Genomic DNA, 24,374 nt, shown 5'->3' with positions numbered 1-24,374 from the left:
CGAGCTGAGCTTCCAACCCACATCCTCTCCAGTACAAAGACCACTTACTTCCATCTTCGTAACATTACCCATCTCCACCCCTACCATAGTCCATCTGCTAATGAAGCCTCGAACGTGCCTTTGTCCCCTCCAGACTCGATTACTCCAACGCTCTCCTGGCTGGCTTCCCATCCCCCACCCTCCGTAAACTCCAGCTCATCCAGAATTCTGTTGAGCTTATCTAATTCCACATTAAGTCCCACTTGCCCATCACTCTGCCTTCACTGACTGACATTTCCTCCCATTCCCCAATGCCACAAATTTAAAATTCTCAATTCTTGGTTTAAATCCCTCAATGGCCTCGCCATCTCTACAAACCCTGTTCCCCCAGACTCTGTCTGTTCTCTGACTCTGCCCTCTTGTGCATCCTCCTCCCTTCGCCCCTCCCATTGGCGGTTGTACTTTCAGGTGCCAAAGGCCCATTGCTCTGCAATTCCCTCCCTAAACCCCTCAGCCGCTTAATTTCACTTTCTTCCTTTAAGACTCTTTAAAACCCACATTATTGACCAAGACCCCAACCAATCTCTCCATCATTGGCCTGGCATTCATTTTTTTTCTTAAGCCTTTGGAAACACCTTTCCGATATTAAGGGCGCTATATAAATGCAAACTGTTGCTCATGGAAATTGACCATGCGCATATGGGTGGAAAAATCATTGGAAGAGATGTCGTACCTTAATTGAAACAGATATAAATGGAGCTCTGGGAGCAGTGTCACAGATATAGGTAGCAGAGGAGAGACATTGCCAGAGGAGGAAGTGGTATACAGTACTGAAGGTGGCAGGGGGAGCAAGAAGGAACAATGGTCGCAGGTACACAGGATGTTATTTGTATGTTCTCAGTGTGTTGAGCGAGTCAGAACCCGATTGGTGGGTCTACAGGAGGGAGGTAGAAAAGGTGGGAGTGTAGTTGGGGGCTGACGTGTTCCAGGACTTTAGAAAGAGAAGGTTGCAGATTGAGATAAAGTGTAAACTTTGAAGAAAGAGTGACAATGGTAGTTTTGAGGTTGGTGGGGTCAGTAGTGGAGAAAAGAAGTAAGTTGAGATGTCGAAAGAAGGACATCGGACAGGAGGGAATTGGCCCCTGGGGGGCTGAATGGTGGACTTGATGACTGAGGGGGAAGATGAAGGAGAAAGTGTGGAATATGGGGCCCAAGTTTCCACACGATAAAAAACGGGCGCCCCTCCGAGCTGGGCACCCGTTTTTCGCGCCTAAAATGGCGCCTAAAAAAAAACCTCGCAATTCTGGACCGTTCTGCAGCTCCTTGTCTGCCTGGCGCGGCGCCAAGGAGGGCGGAGCCTACACTCGCGCCGATTTTGTAAGTGGGAGGGGGCAGGTACTATTTAAATTAGTTTTTTTCCTGCCGGCAACGCTGCATGTGCGCGTTGGAACGTTCGCGCACGCGCAGTGTGTAGGAAACATTGGCACTCGGCCATTTTTGTAGTTCTTTGTAGCTGTTTAGTTTTTGAACATTTTTTAATAAAAGCACATTGCCATCAGCACCTCAGCACTGAGAAGGCTGCAGGAAGCCTCAGAAAGTTGAGGCAGCCGTTTCCTGACGACCTCCCCCTTTTGCCGTCGGGAAATGGCTCCTCAATTTCTGAGGCTTCCTGCAGCCTTCTGTCTCCTTTCCTCCCTCCCTCCCTCCCTCCCGCCGTCTGGAACGACTTCCTCCCCCCCCCCCCCCGCTGCGTTCGGTCGGGCCCGCACTACCCCCCTCACCCCGCTCGCCCGCCCAGAACGGCCCCCCCCCCCCTGCGTTCGGTCGCTCGCCCGCTGTCTGGAACGGTTTCCTCCCCCTCCCGCGTTCGGTCAGCGGTCGGTTCCCTCCCTCCCGCCCGCCGTCTGGAACGGCTTCCTCCCCCCCCCCCACCCCACGTTCGGTTCCCTCCCTCCCGCCGTCTGGAACGGCTTCCTCCCCCCTCCCCCCCCCCCCCCCCCCGCGTTCGGTTCCCTCCCTCCCTCCCGCCGTCTGGAACGGCTTCCTCCCCCCTCCCCCCCCCCCCCCCCCGCGTTCGGTTCCCTCCCTCCCTCCCGCCGTCTGGAACGGCTTCCTCCCCCCCCCGCGTTCGGTCGGCGGTCGGCTCCCTCCCTCCCGCCGTCTGGAACGGCTTCCTCCCTTCCCCCCCCTCGCGTTCGGTCGGTCGGTCCCCTCCCTCCCGCCGTCTGGAACGGCTTCCTCCCCCCCCCGCGTTCGGTCGGCGGTCGGCTCCCTCCCTCCCGCCGTCTGGAACGGCTTCCTTCCTCCCCCCCCCCCGCGTTCGGGAACGGCTGCCTCGTTTTGTGAGGCTTGCTGCAGCATTCTCCCTGGCTGAAGCACTTTCACACAGGTAGGAAGATGGTTTATTTAATCTTTTCTTTGCTTATAAATTTTTATTCAGGTTGGATTTATTTGTATAATATTTGTATAAGTATAAATAAGGATTTATTGTAGAATTTAAGGACTTCCCTTCCCCCCCTCCCCCTCGTTCTGGACGCCTAATTTGTAACCTGCGCCTGATTTTTTAATGTGTAGAACAGGTTTTTTCAGTTCTACAAAAATCTTCACTTGCTCCATTCTAAGTTAGTTTGGAGTACGTTTTCACTGTGGAAACTTTCAAATCAGGCGTCAGTGGCCGGACACGCCCCCTTTTAAAGAAAAAATTCTGTTCCAAAGTGGAACTGTTCTACCTGACTAGAACTGCAGAAAAAAAAATGTGGAGAATTGCGATTTCTAAAATAGTCCGTTCTCCACCAGTTGCTCCTAAAAATCAGGCGCAAATCATGTGGAAACTTGGGCCCATGGCCTTGATCAGGAAATGGGTATATGGAAGGATAAAGAAATTGAGAGGCCGGGTTACAGGTGAAAGAAACAGAGTCCAGTATAATTTTGAAATTCTGTTACTTTTACTTCATGAAAATCTTCTGGTTGTTTTAGGAAAAAGGAAAAGAAATGTCTACTAGGATTAAGAAATTGTCAATACTCACTCATCAATCAGCTGGCCCAAGACAAGCTGGATACCTCTGTCTGATTTAACAATGTCACTTGCTTTGTTCTCAATGTGTGTTAGATCCACGTTAAGAATCTAATAAATGTTGAATAAAATTTTATTTTTAAGATTTAGTTTTAGACTGTACAAATTACTTATGAAGAATAAAACACCAATATTTGGGGAAAGATACATTATTTGTATGTAAAAAGTTTTCAGATTTGTTTACACATGCAATAATGTGCTATAGAAAAGTTCTATTTATTTTCAGCTAAGCCATTCAAAGTAGTTCACTCCAAGTACTGTAGGTAATGTGCTCAAACATTTAATGTACATCCAATATTGGCCATAAAATATTTGCTGAAATAATTCGATACTATTCACTTGCCATAGAAGATTGTATAGATAACTGTTGGTACAAAATCCATTAGGAAAAAGTAATACATGTGTGGAGACTGAACCAATCTGAATTTCAAGAGATGTAGGGACTATTTATGAACCAATATAAACAATTGGGCTAAAGTTAGTGCTCTCACATGGGGCAAAATGAGCCCTTCTTTGGTTGTCTTAAGTACTATTTAGAGATAAGCTAAATGTTTTAATATGTACTGTCCTAGCGGGAGAGAATTCCCCTAACCTTTGGTTACTAAAGACCGTGTTAGGTAATTTAGTCCTTTTCATGATTTTATATCACATTCAGGTCCTGTCGGTACAGTAAAGTAGACACTCACAATACCTTTACTAGTCCAGCAATGTTTTAATTATTGAAAATCAGTTCTATGCTAAAGATTGTATCGTGAATGTTACAATATTAATGTCTGTATCCTTGATGGAGCTGTAACTAGATATTCAATGTACGCAATCAAAACTTAATAAAAAATGTTCTTAATATACTCACATGCTGCAGATCCACAATATTTATCCTACCTGAAAAATAAAGTAAAAACATACATGGAGAATTTACAAACTAGTCACAAAAAGTAACTAATAAAACACTCTCTATTTTAAAAAAAAAAGAATTACAACTTTACCTGAATAAAACTTTTGAAATTTGTCCTTTAGTTCTTTTTAAACCAAATAATTTTGAAAAGTAACTAAGCATAAATTGCTAGGGCCCAAGTTTCGGGACATGCCTAAAACGGCGCAGCCCGGATCTGGACGCCCGTTTTTCGCGCCAGAAAGGGCGCCTAAAAGAATCTTCCCTATTCTCCGGCTCCCTGCAGGTCTTCTGCAGCCGGGTGCAGCGCAGCACGAGCTGTGGGGGGGCGGAGCCAGGTCCCTGCGCCGAAAACAGTGCCGGGACCTCTGCACATGCGCGCTACAGTGGGTGCACATGTGCAGTAGCTCCAGGCGCCTAAAACTGTGTGGGAGGAGCCCGAAGCACGCAGCCCCTAGCCCTGGCCGAATGTCCTCACTGGGGCTGCGTGAATAAGGCTCCTCCCACGGCCAGCTCCTGCTTCCTCCCGACCCGACTCACCCCCCCCCCCCCCCCAGACCTCCGCGACTCTCCCCCCCCCCCGGACCTCTCTTTCCCCCCCCCCCCCCCAGACCTCCGCGACTCTCCCCCCCCCCGGACCTCCGCGACTCTCTCTCCCCCACCCCCCCCCCCCCGGACCTCCGCAACTCTCTCTCCTCCACCCTGGACTTCCGCGACACTCTCTCTTCCCCTTCCCCCCCCCACCCCCGGACCCCCGCGACACTCTCTCTTCCTTCGCCCCCCCCCCCCCCCCCCGGACCCCCGCGACCCGACGCCTCTTACCTGTAAATCTAGCCCGAGGTCTTGGGCCAGGCCGTTCAGCCTCCTTCTCTCCTTTCCACCCCCCCATCTCCTTCCCTTCCCCCCCTCTCCTTTCCTTTCCTTCCCTCCCCCCCTCCCTCTCCTTCCCTCTCTCCCTCCTTCCCTCCCTCCCTACATCCTCTCTCCCTCCCTACATCCTCTCTCCTTCTCCCTCTTCCCCCCCCCCCCCCATTTCTCACTCCCACTTCTCTCCCCCTCCCCCCCATCCCCATCCCTTCCCTCGATGTCAGAAACACAGACACTGACAGAGAATGAGAGACACACACACAGACAGAGAGATAGAGACACTGACAGAGACACACTGGGGGGACTGTCCCAGCACGCTGTTGAAGGGCTCCTGGTGCTGCAGTCGGTAAGTAGAAAATGTTTTTTTTATTGATTTTTAAATTTTTTATTAATTTTTTTTGATTGATTTATTGGTTGATTTATTGATGTATTTATCATTTATTATTGATGATGGCTCTTTATTTGTAAAACTGAAGTGTTTAATGTTTGTAAACTTCCCTTTAAACCCCCCCCCCTCCATTCCCTACGCCTAATTTGTAACCTATGCCTGATTTTCTAAAGTGTAGACAAGGTTTTTTCGAACTTACAAAAATCTTCACTTACTCCATTCTAAGTTAGTATGGAGTAAGTTTTCACTGCCTAAACTTTGAAAACAGTTGTAAGTGGCCGGACACGCCCCCTTTTGAAAAAAAAATTCTGTTCTAAAGTGAAACTGTTCTAACTGACTAGAAGCCGAGAATTCCGATTTCTAAGATACTCCGTTCTAAACCAGTTGCTCCAAAAAATCAGGAGCAACTGAGGCCGAAACTTGGGCCCTTAGAAACTAATGGAAAATATTCCATAAATGGTCCTGATGTATCCGAGGATAATAGGTCCACTGCTCCTGCTGACACTGCACTTCAACTCAAAGCTCTGGCCAAAAATATCAAGTTCATGCAAAGGCTTTGGAAGGGACTGAGGCCTTTGCATAAAAACTTTAATGAAGGAATTAAAATACACTAATGACAATTCAATAACAGCATTGTTATTGTGAAATTTTTTTTGAATTCATTTTGTTTAAATCCTGATTTTGGACCAGAGAAATATCAATTAATGAGAATAAAAATAGCAATAACATTTTGCAGAAAGCACTGAGTGATTTGGGGAAAAGTACACCGGAGGTCACTCACCAAAACAGTGATAGGGAAGTTATGATTGTTAAAGGTGTCATGCTTTCCCTTTGAAATTCCTATCACAGCAGCACCTACAGATGCACCTGGTATTGCAGACAAATGTGAGGCTTATATAATGAGATTTCCCCTATGTGTAGGTCGACAAAGGTGTTTTCAATGGAATACAAACACCCTATGTACCACATTTAATATATTATAAATACTCTTATCAATAATCAGAACATTTGGTAAATGGATTCAATTAGCTATTTTGTTTCAATAATAAAAACAGAAAATGCTGGAAATCTCAACAGGTCAAGCAGCATCAGGGTTAAGGACATCTCCTCTGGGCTGGAGAGGAACTTGGAGTGGGGAAGATCCAGCTGTTTTGGTCCACATGGGTACCAACGACATAGATAAGACAAACAAAGAGGTTCTGCAGAGGGATTATGAGCAGCTAGAGGCCAAATTAAAAAGCAGAACCACAAAGGTAATAATCTCTGGATTACTATCTGAGCCACGAGCAAATTTGCACAGGTTAAATAAGATCAGAGTTAAATACATGGCTCAAAGATTGGTATGGGAGAAATGTGTTTTGGTTTGTGGGACGCTGGCACCAGTACTGGGGTAAGAGGGAGCTGTTCCATTGGGACAGGCTCCACTTAGACCGTGCTGGGACTAGGGTCCTGGCGAATCTAATACCTAGGACTGTATATAGGGCTTCAAACTAATTAGTGGGGGCGGGTTCAGGTGACCGAAAATTTAAAAAGTCAAAGAATAAGGAGAAGGCAATAGAGCAGGGTAGCACTGGAGGAAATGAAAACCCAGAGCGTGACAGGAAGGGACAGAATGTATAAATATAACGGTGAATCAGAAAGTGGGGTCAAAGCAGGAAAAAATGGTTAAAAAAAACAAATTTAAAAGCTCTTTATCTGAATGCATGCGGCATTTGTAACAAAATAGATGAATTGACAGTACAAATGGGTATGATCTGATAGCCATTACAGAGACGGGGTTGCAAAGTGACCAAGACTGGGAACTAGGGGTATTTGACAATTCGGAAGGACAGACAGAAAGGAAAAGGAGGTGGGGTAGCTCTGTTAATAAAGGATGAGATCAGTGCGTTAGTGAGAAACAATATTGGCTCAGAAGATCAAGATGTTGAATCAGTTTGGAGGGAGATAAGGAATAATAAGGGGGAAAAAGGCGCTGGTGTTATGTCCTAGGATGCTCTGATAATGACCCCACGAGGCAATGTGTTGTACTTGAACTGTAGTGACCTTAGTCCTTTATTGATAACTCCAGAGTGAGGATCACACCTGGTGGCCTGACTTTTATACTAGGCCAGGCACACCTGTACAGGTAACCAACAAGTCTCCCACTGCTGTGCCCTCTGGTGGCACACTTTGTGATAGTACAAACAGTAGCCATATAGGATACATGACATCACTCTCCCCCAAGCCTTTAGTGCAAATCGCCTCTGCATTGACTGTGCTCTGGGCTTAGCTCTATCTGGTTGACTCTTAGCGGGTCGTTTCAATCTTGGGTGAGTGGTTGGTGTTTCGTTGGCAGTTGAGTGCTGATGGTTGCTATTTGTGTGTGTCCCTGACCACTCCATTCTCCCCACCACCCACATACAGATTATGCTGGTGGCTCATTGCATTCATAGACATTCAAGTCCAGAAAAACAAGTTTGCATTACATTTGTGGTTCAGTTGTGAGACAAGTACATTAGGCTGGTGAGGTACATTATCGATATGTACTGGGGATCGGTAACCGGTGCGTAAGGACAAGCTAGTTCCTGAACTGCTGGATGGTGTCCCTGCGGTCTGGTGGTGGCGCGGTGCCCAGTGCTGGCAGTGGGAACCCAGTTGGCTCAAGTTGCCTGCTCTCGGGGCTGTTGCTGTTGCTCCTAGCATCGGGCAGGTTCACAGATGCCTGTGACCTCCCTGTCCTTTCTTTGTGCCCTGGGTCGCTGCTGCTCCCTGAGGAGCTGTCATCTAGCAGTGCACAGGGGACTGCTGACTCGCTAGCCTGGGCATTGTTTGGTTTGGGATCCTGGCTGGTCCCGGTCCCCTTTGGGAGAACTGTTGCAGGTAAACCCTTTGTTCCCGGGTACGGTCTTAGTGGCGATGGGGTCTGGGGGCTGCGCCTTGGCACAGTTTGCTCTTTCAGGCTGGTAGCGGTTGGTGCCATCGAGTGCAGCCGATCAGGGGCAGGGTATCGATACCGATGCCGTTGCCGCTGCCCTCCTGAGATCGCTTGCTCTGCAGCTCGTATGTATTGGCTGCTTGTGGCCACAATCCATTGTGCATAACTCTGGTCCCAGGGACACAGGCTACTACATTGGGTAGCTTGCTGGACCTGTGTGCTCCCGATGGTCCCAAGGATGCAGGCCACAGCGTTGGGTAGCTCGCTGGACCTGTGTGCCCCCGATGGTCCCAAGGATGCAGGCCACAGCGTTGGGTAGCTCGCTGGACCTGTGTGCTCCCGATGGGTGTTTGCCCGCTGCATTGACTGTATGCAGTTGAAATCCTACATCGCACAATGTTTCATTACTTATTGTGAATACCCTGTAGCTCCGATCGCAATCGCGCGCCTTTTCTTTGCTTATTGCATGTACACAACTCTGATCATCAATTACACATTTTACCTCTAACTCACAGTTGCTATTACATCGCTTGAGTGTGTGGAACTGTCCCTTTAAGTGTGGTGGTTTGCAGGCCTCCTTTAAGAGAGCCTTGCTCTCTTTACCCCAATCCTCTTCTCCGTTTGGTGCCACGTGTTGCTCCATCAGCGCTGCACCTCGTGGTCTGGCCGTGGCCATCTTTTTCTTCAGCACATCACCTCGTGATTTGGGCGCTATCTTTTCTCCATCCACGATGTCGACTACAGTGATCCTCTTCTCCCCGGGGTCTGCCACCGAAGCTGTGAAGTCGTCTTTGGATCCGATTTTTTTCCTCCGGAGTCCTGCCACTGGAGCCTGGAAGGTGCGTTCGGGTCGTCTCAGCTGGATCATCTCCACGCAGTCGTGCTGAGCAGTCTGTGCCTCGGGTGCTGTGCTGGTCTGCTCTCTGGTGCCGGTGAGGGCTTGCTTTGCCTCTGAGCACAGAGGACGTCGATCACTGGAGGGGTGAAGTCTTCCCACTTCCGACGGATCTTCTCCATCCACCTTCTTCCGAGTAGTGTTGGTCCATCACCTGCAACAATCCAGAGGTAACTTGTGCACTGCGCCATCATGAAGTACCTTTACATCCGCACTACCAACGACTGGGATAAGTTCATCTGTGTAGGTGCGCAGCTTTGCCTGAACCGGGACCAACTTGGGTCCTTCAGCTTGATTGAGAGGCTGTGGGACAAAGGCTTTCTGATTCATTACTGACTGGCTCGCCCCCGTATCCACTTCCATGAAGACTGGAACGCCATCTATCTCAACCTCCACCTTCAGCAGGGAACACTCGGTGGTGCAGGTAAGCATGCCATATACCTCGTCGTGGGGCTGAACTGCCTCTCTGCCTATCGTTTCATAATCCGCATTGGATTCATGACCATCTGCAGACTCTTCATCAACACAGTGAGTCATATTTCTCTTACACATTTGCTGGAGGTGGCTCTTTGTGCTGCAGCCTTTACATACATAGTCTTTAAAACGGCACTGGTAAGCCCTGTAATTCCCTCCACAATTCCAGCATGGGGCTACTCGGTTAGCCCCCTCGGCAGACTCTGAGTTAAGGGACTCGGGGACCTGTACTCTCTTCTCTGAGAAGGTTCGCGTTCTACAGACCAGCCTCTAAAAGGCGCCACTCTGTGCACAGTACTTGCCGGATTTGAGTCCTGAGGATGAATCATCTGCCTGGAGTCGCAGGTCAAGGTCATGAATACCTGTCTCACAGAGATGGCCTTCTGCAGTGTGACTGTGGTATCCACCGACAGTAGCTTATGAAGAAGGCCCTCATGGCCGATTCCAATGACAAAAATGTCTCGCAGCGCTTCGGTGAGGTGGTCACCGAAATCACACGGTGCTGCCAGCCTCCTGAGGTCTGCAGAATATTTCGTAATTTCCTGGCCTTCGGGCCGTCGGTGGGTATAGAACCGGTGCCTGGCTGTGTGGATGCTCTCCTTGGGCTTGAGTTGCTCATGGATCAGTGCCTTTGTGGAGAGGCTCGACCATTTCTTCATAGCAAACGACCTGGCAGGAGACAATCCGGCCACACTGACTGGCAAGCGCAGAGCTATCCTGCTAACCAGTTGTGGGCCCACTGTCTATGGCCTCGTCTTCGCTGGTGCCAGCAAGTCCTGACAACGACCAAGACGTATAAGGAGCTCGTAACACTGATCCATGAGCAACTCAAGCCCTAGATTTTACACCCTATGGGCTAGATTTTGCACTTTTGTGCAGATCGTCCAAAATACATTACAGCTGGTGGGCGTAGTCTATAGGCTCCCTAACAGTAGCTACACTGTTGGACGGAGTATAAATCAAGAAATAAAGGGGGCGTGTAAATAAGGAATGGCAATAATCATGGGCAATTTTAACCTTCATATTGATTGGACAAAGCAAATTGGCTAGGGTAGCCTTGAGGAAGAGTTCATAGAGTGTATCCGGGATAGTTTCCTTGAACAGTACGTTGCGGAACCAACCAGGGAGCAGGCTATCTTAGATCTGGTACTGTGCAATGAGCCAGGACTAATAAACGATCTCCTAGTAAAGGATCTTCTTGGAATGAGTGACCATAACATGGTTGAATTTCAAATTCAGCTGGAGGGTGAGAAAGTTGGAACTCAAACCAGTCTCCTAAGCTTAAATAAAGGAGACTACAAAGATATGAAGGCAGAGTTGGCTAAAGCGGACTGGGAAAATAGATTAAAGTATGGGATGGTTGATAAGCAGTGGCAGACATTTAAGGAGATATTTCATAACTCGCAACAAAAATATATCCCAAGAAGGAAAGACTGTAAGAAAAGGGATAACCATCCGTGGCGAACTAAGGAAATAAGGGATGGTATCAACTTGCAAACAAGAGCATACAATGTGGCCAAGTCTAGTGGGAGGCCAGAGGATTGGGAAACTTTTAAAAGCCAGCAAAGAATGACTAAAAAAATAATAGAGGGATGATAGATTATGAAAGTAAACTAGCACGAAATATAAAAACAGAAAGTAAGAGTTTCGACTTGAAAAGGAAAAGAGTGGCCAAAATAAATGTTGGTCTCCTAAAGGATGAGACTGGGGAATTAATAATGGGGAACAGGGAAATGGCAAAGACGTTGAACAAATATTTTATATCGGTCTTCACGGTAGAAGACACTAAAAATATACCAATAATGGATAATCAAGGGGCTAAAGGGAGGGAGGAACTTAATACAATCACTATCACTAAAGAAGTAGTACTCAGTAAAATAATGGGACTAAAGGCAGACAAGTCCCCTGGACCTGATGGCTTACATCCTCGGGTCTTAAAAGAAGTGGCTGCAGAGATAGTGGATGCTTTGGTTGTAATCTACCAAAATTCCCTGGATTCTGGAGAGGTCCCAGCAGATTGGGAAACTGCAAATGTAATGCCCCTATTTAAAAAAGGAGGTAGACAGAAAGCAGGAAACTACAGACCAGTTAGCCTAACATCTGTCGCTGGGAAAATGCTGGAGGCCATTATTAAGCAAGCAGAAGTGGGACATTTGGAAAACCATAATTCAATTAAGCAGAGTCAGCATGGTTTTATGAAAGGGAAATCATGTTTGACAAATTTGCTGGAGTTCTTTGAGGATGTAACGAGCAGGGTGGATAGGGGGGAAACCAGTGGATGTGGTGTATTTGGATTTCCAGAAAGCATTCGATAAGGTGCCACATAAAAAGGTTACTGCACAAGATAAAAGTTCACGGGGGTAATATACTAGCATGGATAGTCTATTGGCTAACTAACAGAAAACAGAGAGTAGGGATAAATGGGTCATTTTCCGGTTGACTAACGGTAACTAGTAGGGTGCCACAGGGATCGGAGCTGGGGCCTGAACTATTTACAATCTATATTAATGACTTGGATGAAGGGACCATGTTTGCTGTGTTACAAAGAATGGGTGGGAAAGCTAGTTGTGAAGAGGACACAAAAAATCTGCAAAGGGATATAGACAGGCTAAGTGAGTGGGCAAACATTTGGCAGATGGAGTATAATGTGGGAAAGTGTGAGGTTATCCACTTTGGCAGGAAAAATAAAAAAGCAAATTATAATTTAAATGGTAAAAATTGCAAAGTGCTGCAGTACAGAGGGACCTGGGGATCCTTGTGCATGAAGCACAAAAAGTTAGTATGTAGGTACATCAGGAAGGCAAATAGAATGTTGGTCTTTATTGCAAGGGGGATGGAGTATAAAAGCAGAGAAGTCCTGCTACAACTGTACAGGGTAATGGTGAGGCCACACCTAGAGTATGCGTACAGTCTTGGTCTCTGTATTTAAGGAAGGATACACTTGCATTGGAGGCTGGTCAGAGAAGGTTCACTCGGTTAATTTGGAGATGAGAGGGTTGACTTATGAAGATCGGTTGAGTAGGTTGGGCCTATATTCATTGGAGTTCAGAAGAATGAGAGGTGATCTTATCGAAACATATAAGATAATGAGGGAGCTCGACAAGGTGGGTGCAGAGAGGATATTTCCAGTCATAGGGGAAACTAAAACTAGGGGACATAGTCTCAGAATAAGGGGCTGCCCTTTTAAAACTGAGATGAGGAAGAATTTCTTCTCTCAGAGGGTTGTAAATCGATGGAATTCTCCGCCCCGGAGAGCTGTGGAGGCTGGGTCATTGAATATATTTAAGGCGGAGATGGACAGATTTTTTGAACGATAAGGGAATAAAGGGTTATGGGGAGTGGGCAGGGAAGTGGAGCTGAGTCCATGATCAGAAAAGTCATGATCTTATTAAATGGCGGAGCAGGCTCGAGCGACCAAATGGCCTACTCCTATTTCTTATGTTCTTCTTATGTTCTATCTGTGGAGAAAGACAGAGTTAATGTTTCAGGTCTGTGACCCTTCGTCAGAAGTGGGAAAGTTTGAGATGTAACAGATTCTCAACGCAGTGCAGGGGCAGTGAAAGGGGGAGGGGAGGAAAGAACAAAAGGGAAGGTCTGTGATAGGGTCGAAGGCAGAAGGGATTTAAGAGACAAATGGAATGATGGGCAAAAATGAGATGGTAATGGGACAAAAAGTGTGAATGGCGAAATCATCACCAGCTGCCATGGGAAAGAGAAAAAAAGGGGGGACTTTGTAAAAAAAAAAGAGGAAAGGGAAAATAAATATATGGGCAGAGGTTATGGTCTGAAATTGTTGAACTCGATGTTGAATCCAGAATACTGTAAAGTGCCTAAACGAAAGATGAGGTGCTGTTCCGTGAGTTTGCATTGAGCTTCATTGGAAATGTGTAGGAGGCTGAGGACAGAGATGTCAGAGTGGGATTGGAGTGGAGAACAAGTTCAGCCAAGTGGAGGATGGGGACTGGATAGACCTCTGTTCCATGAAAAAGCGGAGTGTTCTCAGGCCATCCTGGTGAGGGATGGAAGTGTAGAGGGATTGGACTCCTTCTCCTTTGACTCCACTCACTTCCTCCAAATTAAAGGTGTTGCTATAGGAACCTGCATGGGTCCGAGCTATGCCTGCCTTTTCGTGGAATATGTGGAACATTCTTTCACCTCTTTTTCTGGTACATTGATGACTGTATTGGTGCCATTTCCTGCTCTCGTCCTGAACTTTGCTTCCAATTTCCACCTTTCCCTCACCTTCACATGGTCCATCTCCGACTCCTCCCTTCCCTTCCTCAATTTCTCTGTCTCCATTTCTGGGGATAGACTATTGACAAACATTCACTATAAGCCCACTGACTCCCACAGCTACCTTGACTACATTTCCTCCCATCCCGCATCCTGCAAGGACTCCATTCCATTCTCTCAGCTTCTCCGTCGCATCTGTTCTGACGACGCTACCTTTCACATTGGTGCCTCTGACATGTCTTCCTTTTTCCTCAATCGAGGATTCCCCTACGCCGTGGTTAACATGGCCCTCGACCGTGTCCGTTCTATCTCCCGCACCTCTGCTCTCACCCCTTCCCCTCCCTCAGAACCAAGACAGGGTTCCTCTTGTCCTCACCTTTCACTCCATCAGCTTCCACGTTCAACGGATCATCCTCCGCCATTTCCAGCGTGTTCCCACCACCAATCACATCTTCCCCTCCCAGCATTCTGAAGGGACTGCTCCCCCCGTGACACCCTGATCCACTCCGCAATCACCCCCAACACACCTTGACATGGCACCTTTCCATGCAAATGCAGCAGCTGCAGCACCTGCCCTTTTATCTCCTCCCTTCCCACTGTCTAGGGCCCCAAACAGCTATTTACTTGTACTTCTTTTAACTTGGAGACCAAACGCTGTTAGGGTGACCGCTTTGCAGAATACTTTCGTTCAGCCCGTGAGCTTCCAATGAAGCTCAACGCAAGCTCAAGGAACAGCACCGTATCTTTCGTTTAGGCACTTTACAACTTTCTGGATTCAGCATAAGAGTTCAACAATTTCAGACCATAACCTCTGCCAATATTTTTTTTCCCCTTTCTTCCTTTTTTTGGTTAAGAACCCCACACCCCTCTTTTTTCTCTTTCCCATGGCAGCTGGTGATGATTCCACCATTCACACCCCATCTAGACTCATCTTTTGTTTCTTAACTTGTCCCATTACCATCTAATTTTTGCCCATCATCCCCTTTGTCTCTTAAATCTCTTCTGCCTTCCACCCTATCACAGACCTTCCCTTTTGTTCTTTCCTCCCCTCCCCCTTTTACTGCCACTGCATTCCTTAAGAATCTGTTACATGTTGAACTTTTCCAGTTCTGACGAAGGGTCACAGACCTGAAACGTTAACTGTTTCACTCCAGAGATGCTGCTTGACCTGCTGAGATTTCCAGCATTTTCTGTTTTATTTCAGATTTCAGCATCTTTTGCTTTTGTATTTTGTTTCAATAATGCCCAAATAACTGAATACTGGTAATAAATTAGCCTGGAGTTTATGGCAAAAAAAGGAAATGTAACAACGGTCACTATAATTATGCACTCTTGTTATCCCTGGGCTGTACCTACCACTACATCTGCAGAAATAAATGTTTTCACATTGAACTTCATGTTGCTCTTGCACTAGCTCTCTGCGATTCAGCTAAAATCCAGTTATCAGTTTGTACGCAACTTGCGAAACTCACCTCCATGAACATATAGCTCATCCCGTATCTCTCTGGCAATCTGAACTGGAGTGATATACTCCTTACCATCCAGTGTGTGTACCACATCCAGATGTTTCTCTGCTATCAGTTTAGCAACAATTTCAATACAGTTTCGTTCAGACAACCTGCAGAAATAAAATAAAATTCTAAATACAAGGATAAAATATAAGCCGCCTATTTCAGTTCATAACACCCTTATGTGACATACAGAAGTTAGTATAAGTAAAAACACATAACTACAATAACAGAGCACTTCCAACAAAATCAAAGGTTCATAAGTCACTGCATTTCAAAGTAACTCCTTATGTATGACATATTTTTGAAACCATTTCAAAGATGTGATAAAGTACTACACAAATGCAAATTTGTTGTCCTCACTTCCAGTCTTTATTGACATTTACACCTGGGTTTGCTTCATCTGGAGAATTGTGCTTTATTACTATCAGATTATCGCGCAAGGTAGCAAGGGAAAAACTGTGCAGGGGTCTTCAACAGCTTGGCATTATTGAATAAGAAGCAAATTTTGAAGAGGTCTCTGGCTAGATTAGCCTCCCTGTCTAAAATAAGGTTACAATGCATTTGGAAAATAGATCTTTAGATGCTAATGTACAGCACTGTTTTTTTGTATTTTATACTATTAAAGATGAATTAGTTATTACACAGGTAGAATGAAGTCATGTGAAAGTGACTAGCAATTAGCACTAGCCTCTCAAGGCAACTGTTAAAAGATAAGGGGATAAATTTTCAACTGTAGCACTCTTGGTACTGAGCTTCTGAACAGTAGGAATTTGGCTGTATGCCCCTCATAATCTTTTGTCAATTCAAATTAAAGGATGCAAAATTATAGGGTACCCTGATATGCAAGCAGCATCGAAGATAGAAATTTACCCCAAATGTTCTCCAAACTCTCAAATTTTCTCAGCTTACCCTTCCTCTCCTGATAATATGCTGGAATAAGGTTCTGTAGGAAGTGCCCCAAGTAACTATTCTTCAATGGTGAGCAATTGTTCTAATGTCCTTGCAAGTACACTTCCGGCAGGGTCACTGGTTAGTAAACAAGAAAAGGAGTAACACTAAGGTCAAAGATCCACTACCATCTTTGATTGGCTCAGCTAATACAAACACAAAATAAATGGGGCTATGGTTAGTATCAGTAAGCCCCCATAAACGATTGTTAAAGATTCGACTATACTTCCATAATTTAACAAATGTATCCTCAAAAAACATATTTTTGTAACATCATTTTAATAATGATTTATAAGATTTCGTATGATTTTTTACTGTAATTCTAGAGGCGGTCTGGATTTTCTCCACATTTACACCGAGAGATGTGTAACCTGGGCGCAAATCAATTACGTGGCTTAAAAGATTGTGGAATTTTCTCGTGAGTTACAGGCATAAATACTAAATGCCCAACTCTCCTCGATCTTTTGCATCCATCCAACAAACCCTTCATTAGAATGAATCACCACCCACAAAAGTGGCCACACCCCCGACTCTCAAATCTGAGTCTACTCCAATTGGGTGTCTCACCATTGCAACCAGATTTTCGTTTAAAAAAATAATTTATTCTCACTGAGACCTACTTTGTATTTTCTGTTTCTTTGCACTGATATTTATGGCATAAGTATGTCCATTAAAAATTGAAAAGCTTTTCCAATTACAGGCTCCTAAACATGTTGTGCCTGATGGCAAATTAGAATGACAAGTCCCCAGGACCAGATGGTTCCCATCCCAAAGTTTTAAAAGAAGTAGGAGAGAACATTGCAGATGTCCTAACTATAATTTTCCAAAGTTCTCTCAATTCAGGAACCGTTCCTTTAGATTGGAAAACTGCACATGTCACTCCACTATTTAAGAAAGGCGAGGGGGGGGGGGGGGGCGGGGAACCAGGAAATTAAAGACCAGTTAGCCTAACATCTGCTGTTGGAAAATTACTAGAGTCTATAATTAAGGTTAGAGTGAATGAACACCTTGAAAATTTTCAGCTGGTCAGAGAGCCAGTATGGATTTGTAACGGGTAGGTCATACCTGATGAACCTGATTAAATCTTTTGAAGAGGTAACTAAAGTAATAGACAGGGGAATGTCTATGGATGTTATTTATATGGACTTCCAGAAGGCATTTGATGAAGTCCCTCATAAGAGACTGTTAACTAAAGTTGAAGCCCATGGAATTGAAGGCAAATTATTGACTTGGTTAAGAAATTGGCTGAGCAGCAGGAGGCAGAGAGTAGGGATAATGGACAGGTATTCTAAATGGTAGAATGTAACTACTGGTGTCCCACAGGGAGCTGTGTTGGGGCATCAACTCTTCACTATTTATTAACGACTTAGATGATGGGAGAGAGCGCCACATGGCTAAGTTTTCTGATGATACAAAGATAGGCAGCATTGTAAGCAGTGTAGAGGGAAGCATAAAATTAAAGCGATATTAATAGATTAAGTGAATAGGCAAAACTGGCACATGGATTTCAATATAGACAAATGAGGAGTCATCCACTATGGGCTAAAAAGGATAGATCAGAGTACTTTCTAAATGGTGAAAAGCTAAAAACAGTGGAGGTCCAAAGACACTTGGGAGTTCAGGTACATAGATCGTTAAAATGTTATGAACAAGTGCAGAATATAATCAAAAAGGCTAATGGAATGCTGGCCTTTATATCTAAAGGACTATACTACAAGGGGGTAGAAGTTATGCTACAACTATACAAAGCCCTAGTTAGACCACACCTGGAGTACTGTGTTCAGTTCTGGGCACCACACCTTCGAAAGGATATATTGGCCTTGGAGGGAGTACAGCGTAGGTTTATCAGAATGATACCCGGACTTCAAGGGTTACATTACGAGGACAGATTACACAAACTAGGATTGTACTCCCTGCAATTTACAAGGTTAAAGGGTGATTTCTTCAAAGTTTTCAAGATATTAAAGGGAACTGAAATGGTAGATAGAAACTATTTCTGCTGGTTGGGGAGTCTAGGACTAGGGGAGCATAGTCTAAAAATTAGAGCCAGATCTTTCAGGAGTGAAATTAGGAGACATGTCTACACATAAAGGGTGGTAAAAGTTTGGAACTCTCTTTCGCAAACGGTAGTTCAATTGTTAATTTTAAATCTGAGTTTAACAGCTTTTTGTTAACCAAAGTTATTAAACCAAAGGAATATGGGCCAAAGGCAGATAGATGGAGTTAGGTCACAGATCAGCCAATGGTCTCATTGAATGGCGGAACCGACTCGAGGGGCTAAATGAAACATAGACAATGGCTGATCATTCCCTCAGTACCCCTTTCCTGCTTTCTCTCCATGCCCCTTGATCCCTTTAGACGTAAGGGCCATATCTAACTCCCTCTTGAATATATCCAATGAACTGGCATCAACAACTCTCTGCGCAGAGAATTCCACAGGTTAACAACTCTGAGTGAAGAAGTTTCTCCTCATCTCAGTCCCCTAGTTCTGGACTTCCCCAACATCGGGAACAATCTACCCGCATCCAACCTGTCCCATCCCGTCAGAATCTTGTTTGTTTCTATGAGATCCCCTCTCAACCTTCTGAACTCCAATGTATAAAGGCCTAGTTGATCCAGTCTTTCCTCATATGTCAGTCTGGTCATCCTGGGAATCAGTCTGGTGAACCTTCACTGCAATCCCTCAATAGCAAGAATGTCCTTCCTCAGATTAGGAGACCAAAATTGAACACAATATTCCAGGTGAGGCATCACCAAGGCCCTGTACAACTGCAGCAAGATTTCCCTGCTCCTATACTCAAACCCCTAGCTATGAAGCCAACATGCCATTTGCCTTCTTCACCGTCTGCTGTACCTGCATGACAACTTTCAATGACTGATGTACCATGACACCCAGGTCTCATTGCACCTCCCCTTTTCCTAATCTGCCACCATTCAGATAATATTCTGTCTTTGCGTTTTTGCCCCCAAAGTGGATAACCTCACATTTATCCACGTTATACTGCATCTGCCATGCATTTGCCCACTCACCTAACCTGTTTAAGTCACCCTGCAGCCTCTTAGCATCCCCCTCACAGCTCACACCGCCACCCAGTTTAGTGTCATCTGCAAATTTGGAGATATTACACTCAATTCCTTCATCCAAATCATTGATGTATATTGTAAAGAGCTGGGGTCCCAGCACTGAGCCCTGCGGCACTCCACTAGTCACTGCCTGCCATTCTGAAAAGGACCCGATTATCCCGACTCTCTGCTTCCTGTCTGCCAACCAGTTTTCTATCCATGTCAGTACATTATCCCAATACCATGTGCTTTAATTTTCACACAAAGCTCTTGTGTGGGACCTTGTCAAAAGCCTTTTGAAAGTCCAAATACACCACATCCACTGGTTCTCCCTTGTCCACTCTGCTAGTTACATCCTCAAAAAATTCCAGAAGATTTGTCAAGCATGTTTTCCCCTTCATAAAGCCATGCAGGGCTCAGTGCTGGGACCCCAGCACTTTACAATATATATCAATGATTTGGATGAAGGAATTGAGTGTAATATCTCCAAGTTTGCAGATGACACTAAACTGGGTGGCGGTGAGAGCTGTGAGGAGGACGCTAAGAGGCTGCAGGGTGACTTATACAGGTTAGGTGAGTCACTGCTTTCCAAATGCGCTGCTATTTCATCCTTAATAATTGATTCCAACATTTTCCCCACCAGTGATGTCAGGTTAACCAGTCTATAATTACCCGCTTTCTCTCTCCCTCCCTTTTTAAGAAGTGGTATTATATTAGCTACCCTCCAGTCCATAGGAACCGATCCCGAGTCGATAGGCTGTTGGAAAATGATCACCAATGCATCCACTATTTCTAGGGCCACTTCCTTAAGTACTCTGGGATGCAGACTATCAGGCCCCGGAGATTTATCGACCTTCAAACCCATCAATTTCTCTAACACAACTTCCCGCCTAATAAGGATATCCTTCAGTTCCTCCTTCTCACTAGACCCTCGGTCCCCTAGTACATTCGGAAGGTTATTTGTGTGTTCCATTGTGAAGACAGAACCAAAGTATTTGTTCAATTAGTCTGCCATTTCTTTGTTCCCCATTATAAATTCACCTGAATCCAACTGCAAGGAACCTACGTTTGTCTTCACTAATCTTTTTCTCTTCACATATCTATAGAAGCTTTTGAAGTCAGTTTTTATGTTCCCGGCAAGCTTCTTCTCCTAATCTATTTTCCCCCTCTTAATTAAACCCTTTGTCCTCCTCTGCTGAATTCTAAATTTCTCCCAGTCCTCAGGTTTGCTGCTTTTTCTGGCCCATTTATATGCCTCTTTCTTGGATTTAACACTATCCTTAATTTCACTTGTTAGCCACGGTTGAGCCACCTTCCCCGTTTTATTTTTACTCCAGATAGGGATGTACAATTGCTGAAGTTCATCCATGTGATCTTTAAATGTTTGCCATTGCCTATCCACCGTCAACCCTTTAAGTATCATTTGCCAGTCTATTCTAGCCAATTCACACCTCAAACCATCGAAGTTACCCTTCCTTAAGTTCAGGACCCTAGTTTCTGAATTAACTGTGTCACTCTCCATCCTAATAAAGAATTCTACCATGTTAAGGTCACTCTTCTCCAAGGGGTCTCGCATAACAAGATTGCTAATTAGTCCTTTCTCATTACACAACACCCAGTCTAGGATGGCCAGCTCCCCGTTTGGTTCCTCGACATATTGGTCGAGAAAACCATCCCTAATACATTCCAGGAAATCCTTCTCCACCGCATTGCTACCAGTTTGGTTAGACCAATTAATATGTAGATTAAAGTCACCCATGATAACTGCTGTACCTTTATTGCATGCATCCCTTATTTCTTGTTTGATGCTGTCCCCAACCTTACTACTACTGTTTGGTGGTCTGTACACAACTCCCACTAGCGTTTTCTGCCCCTTGGTATTCCGCAGCTCCACCCATACCGATTCCACATCATCCAAGCTAATGTCCTTTCTTACTATTGCATTAATTTCCTCTTTAACCAGCAATGTCACCCTGCCTCCTTTTCCTTTCTGTCTATCCTTCCTAAATGTTGAATACCCCTGGATATTGAGTTCCCAGCCTTGGTCACCCTGGAGCCATGTCTCCGTGATGCCAATTATATCATACCCGTTAACTGCTATCTGCGCAGTTAATTCGTCCACCTTATTCCAAATACTCCTCACATTGAAGCACAGAGCCTTCAGGCTTGTCTTTCTAACACACTTTGCCCCTTTAGAATTTTGCTGTAATGTGGCCCTTTTTGCCTTAGGTTTCTCTGCCCTCCACATTTACTTTTCTTCTTTTTATCTTTTGCTTCTGCCCCCATTCTACTTCCCCCTGTCTCCCTGCACAGGTTCCCATCCCCCTGCCGTATTAGTTTAACTCCTGCCCAACAGCACTAGCAAACACTCCCCCTAGGACATTGGTTCCGGTCCTGCCCAGGTGCAGACCGTCCAGTTTGTACTGGTCCCACCTCCCCCAGAACCGGTTCCAATGTCCCAGGAATTTGAATCACTCCCTGCTGCACCATTCCTCAAGCCACGTAGTCATCTGAGCGATTCCTACTCTGACTAGCACGTGGCACTGGTAGAAATTCTGAGATTACTACTTTTGAGGTCCTACTTTTAATTTAAGTTAAATTTTCATAAATAAAGAAACATATGGTGTGGGTTTGGCGCTTTCCTTAGGCTCTGATTGTTTACGCTGATTTGTCCTACTTTTTAAATTTAGCTCCGAGTTCCCTAAATTCATCTTGTAGGACCTCATCCCTTTTTTTTCCTATATCGTTGGTACCTATATGCACCACGACAACTGGCTGTTCACCCTCCCTTTTCAGAATGCCCTGCACCCGCAGTGAGACACTCTTGACCCTTGCACCAGGGAGGCAACATACCATCCTGGAGTCTCGGTTGCGGCCGCAGAAACGCCTATCTATTCCCCTTACAATTGAATCCCCTATCATTATAGCTCTCCCACTCTTTTTCCTACCCTCCTGTGCAGCAGAGCCAGCCACGGTGCCATGAACATGGCTGCTGCTGCTGCCCTCCCCTGGTGAGTCATCCCCCTCAACAGTACCCAAAACGCCATCTGTTTTGCAGGGGGATGACCGCAGGGGACCGCTGCACTACCTTCCTTGCACTACTCTTCCTGTTGGTCATCCATTCCCTATCTGGCTGTGTACCCTTTTCCTGCAGCAAGACCAACTCACTAAACTACCTAATCCTGTTCCTTTGATGTGCATGAATGATGGTTAAATTTTCATAAATAAAGAAACATATGGTGTGGGTTTGGCACTTTCCTTAGGCTCTGATTGTCTACGCTGATGTGTTTAAGTTCAGGCGTATTCTAATGAGATCAGGAGTATACTTGGGCGTAATTTGACATCGGCAAAATGGGCGCAACATTGAGGCCTCTCAGTTGCGTCCATGGAAGAAACTCCAAGCCACGATCTGAAGGTCAGCTTTGGCAAGTTTATAGGTTGAGGTTGTAAATTGCAAGCTTAAACGAGGTTTTACATCAAGCATAATGCTTTATTTGTAAACACAAACTTTGAATGACTAATGTATTTCTCCAAACATATGGTGGCAGCCAACATCTCCAAATTATTTTAAGTCATTATTTTTGTCCCACTTTGCAAACAAGTTTGCTTTAAAATTACGAATGTAACTTTCTATGTCTTCTGTCAATTGATTGTTAATTTTTCAATTCTGCAGTTGAGTTCAACTTTCCTTACTTGGTCAATTAAGCTAAACAGCTTTAGGATATAGATATTAGGGAGCAAGGCAAGTAGAGGAAAGGCTACCTATACTTCATAAATAAGAAAACGAGTTTAACACACAAAAGTTCAGCATAACTGTCCCCGTCGCCAAGGCCGAGAGAGGCCTTCTGGCCAGGATGCACGGTACTGCAAAGCGTTGCAAGACTCGGAGAGAGAGTTCGCCAGTCAGTCCCTCCGGGGTTGTTCGAGAGAGAGAGAACAAAGTTTGCCCGGGCCTGACCTGGAAGGTATACGCCGCCGAGCAGGGGTTAAGAGGAAAATAAAACCAGCATTGTTGGAAAAAGCTCAGGGCCCTCTACCTCTGCACGGTGCTTGCGAATTGCGCTCTCTGGAAGTCGGCTGCCAGCCGCCTGATCTCAGCCCAGTCTGCAGCCATGCTCAAGGCCGGCTGTCCCGCAGCTCTCGCGTTCCGGGCCGCACTCGATCCCCGATTGTTCCCCTGGAATCCGCCCTTTGTGACGCTCGCACGGCCCGGCCCGGCCCGTCCTCACTCCGCAGCTCGCGCTCCGGGACCACGTCTGGCAGGCTCTGCACAAACCACACGTCAACACATTCACAGGCGGCTACGGGCGCGCTGCGCACACAAATTCTCCCTTCTGGTGGCATTAATGCAACGGCAGGTTTTTGGTTTAATTGCAAAATGCGTTCGTAAGCTCAGAGTCGTATTGTGTTTTTTTTTAATTACTGAGAGTAGGATATATTTCAAAAATGTCTCTGCCATAACCAAAACAAATGTATTAACCAGACTATTAATCTGAAGCATTTATTTAAAGTTTCCTTCAGATGATTCGAAATAGACCAGCAAAAACCTGTGGAACTCACTACCAGAATGAGTGGTTGAGGCGAATAACATAGATGCATTTAAGGGGAAGCTGGACATGATGGAGAAAGGAATAGAAGAATACGCTGATAGGTTTAGATGAAGACCATTGTTGATGTACCAATAAGGGGGGCACTGGGTTGCCCTGGGTCACCAAACAAGAATTGGGGATTAGGCTGGATAGCTCTTTGTTGGCCGGCACAGACACGACGGCCCCATGGCCTCCTTCCGTGCTGTAAATTTCTATGATTCTAATCATCACAAGTCCTTTTAGGGCACCATTAATATAGGATGGTCCAATTAGAAACATAGAAATTTATAGTGCAGAAGGAGGCCATTTAGGCCCATCGTATCCACGGCAGCCGACAAAGAGCCGCACGGCCCTTGGTCAGCAGCCCTAAAAGTTACATATAAACCCATGAACAATGACAGAAAGGCAAAGAGCACCCAGCCCAAACAGGCCGCCTCACACAACTGCGACACCCTTTATACTGAAACATTCTACATTCCACCCCAACCGGAGCCATGTGACCTCCTGGGAGAGGCAAAAACCATATTAAAAACCCAAGCCAATTTACG

At 45.6% G+C, this 24,374-nt stretch overlaps 1 protein-coding gene across 2 annotated transcripts in view; it reads right to left on the bottom strand.

Moving 5' to 3' along the window:
* Nucleotides 1–23,552, bottom strand: part of ufl1 (UFM1-specific ligase 1) — an 85,928-nt gene extending 62,376 nt beyond the window's left edge. Inside the window, exons 1-4 of one of the 2 annotated variants that reach the window (XM_070885394.1) lie at nucleotides 23,275–23,552; nucleotides 15,188–15,333; nucleotides 3,906–3,934; nucleotides 3,006–3,103 (exon numbers count right to left, since the gene is read on the bottom strand). In XM_070885394.1, the coding sequence (XP_070741495.1) occupies nucleotides 3,006–3,103; nucleotides 3,906–3,934; nucleotides 15,188–15,333; nucleotides 23,275–23,351 (350 nt within the window). In that variant the 5' untranslated portion in view covers nucleotides 23,352–23,552. The remainder of the gene's footprint in view (nucleotides 1–3,005; nucleotides 3,104–3,905; nucleotides 3,935–15,187; nucleotides 15,334–23,274) is intronic. The other variant, XM_070885395.1, reaches the window with a different exon arrangement.
* Between the last annotated feature and the right edge of the window lie 822 nt (nucleotides 23,553–24,374).

This window comes from Pristiophorus japonicus, chromosome 7 (assembly GCF_044704955.1).
Source record: "Pristiophorus japonicus isolate sPriJap1 chromosome 7, sPriJap1.hap1, whole genome shotgun sequence".
NCBI classification, from domain to species: domain Eukaryota; kingdom Metazoa; phylum Chordata; class Chondrichthyes; family Pristiophoridae; genus Pristiophorus; species Pristiophorus japonicus.
Note: the sequence above shows the minus strand (reverse complement) of the source record. Positions and strands in the feature narration are given on the sequence as shown.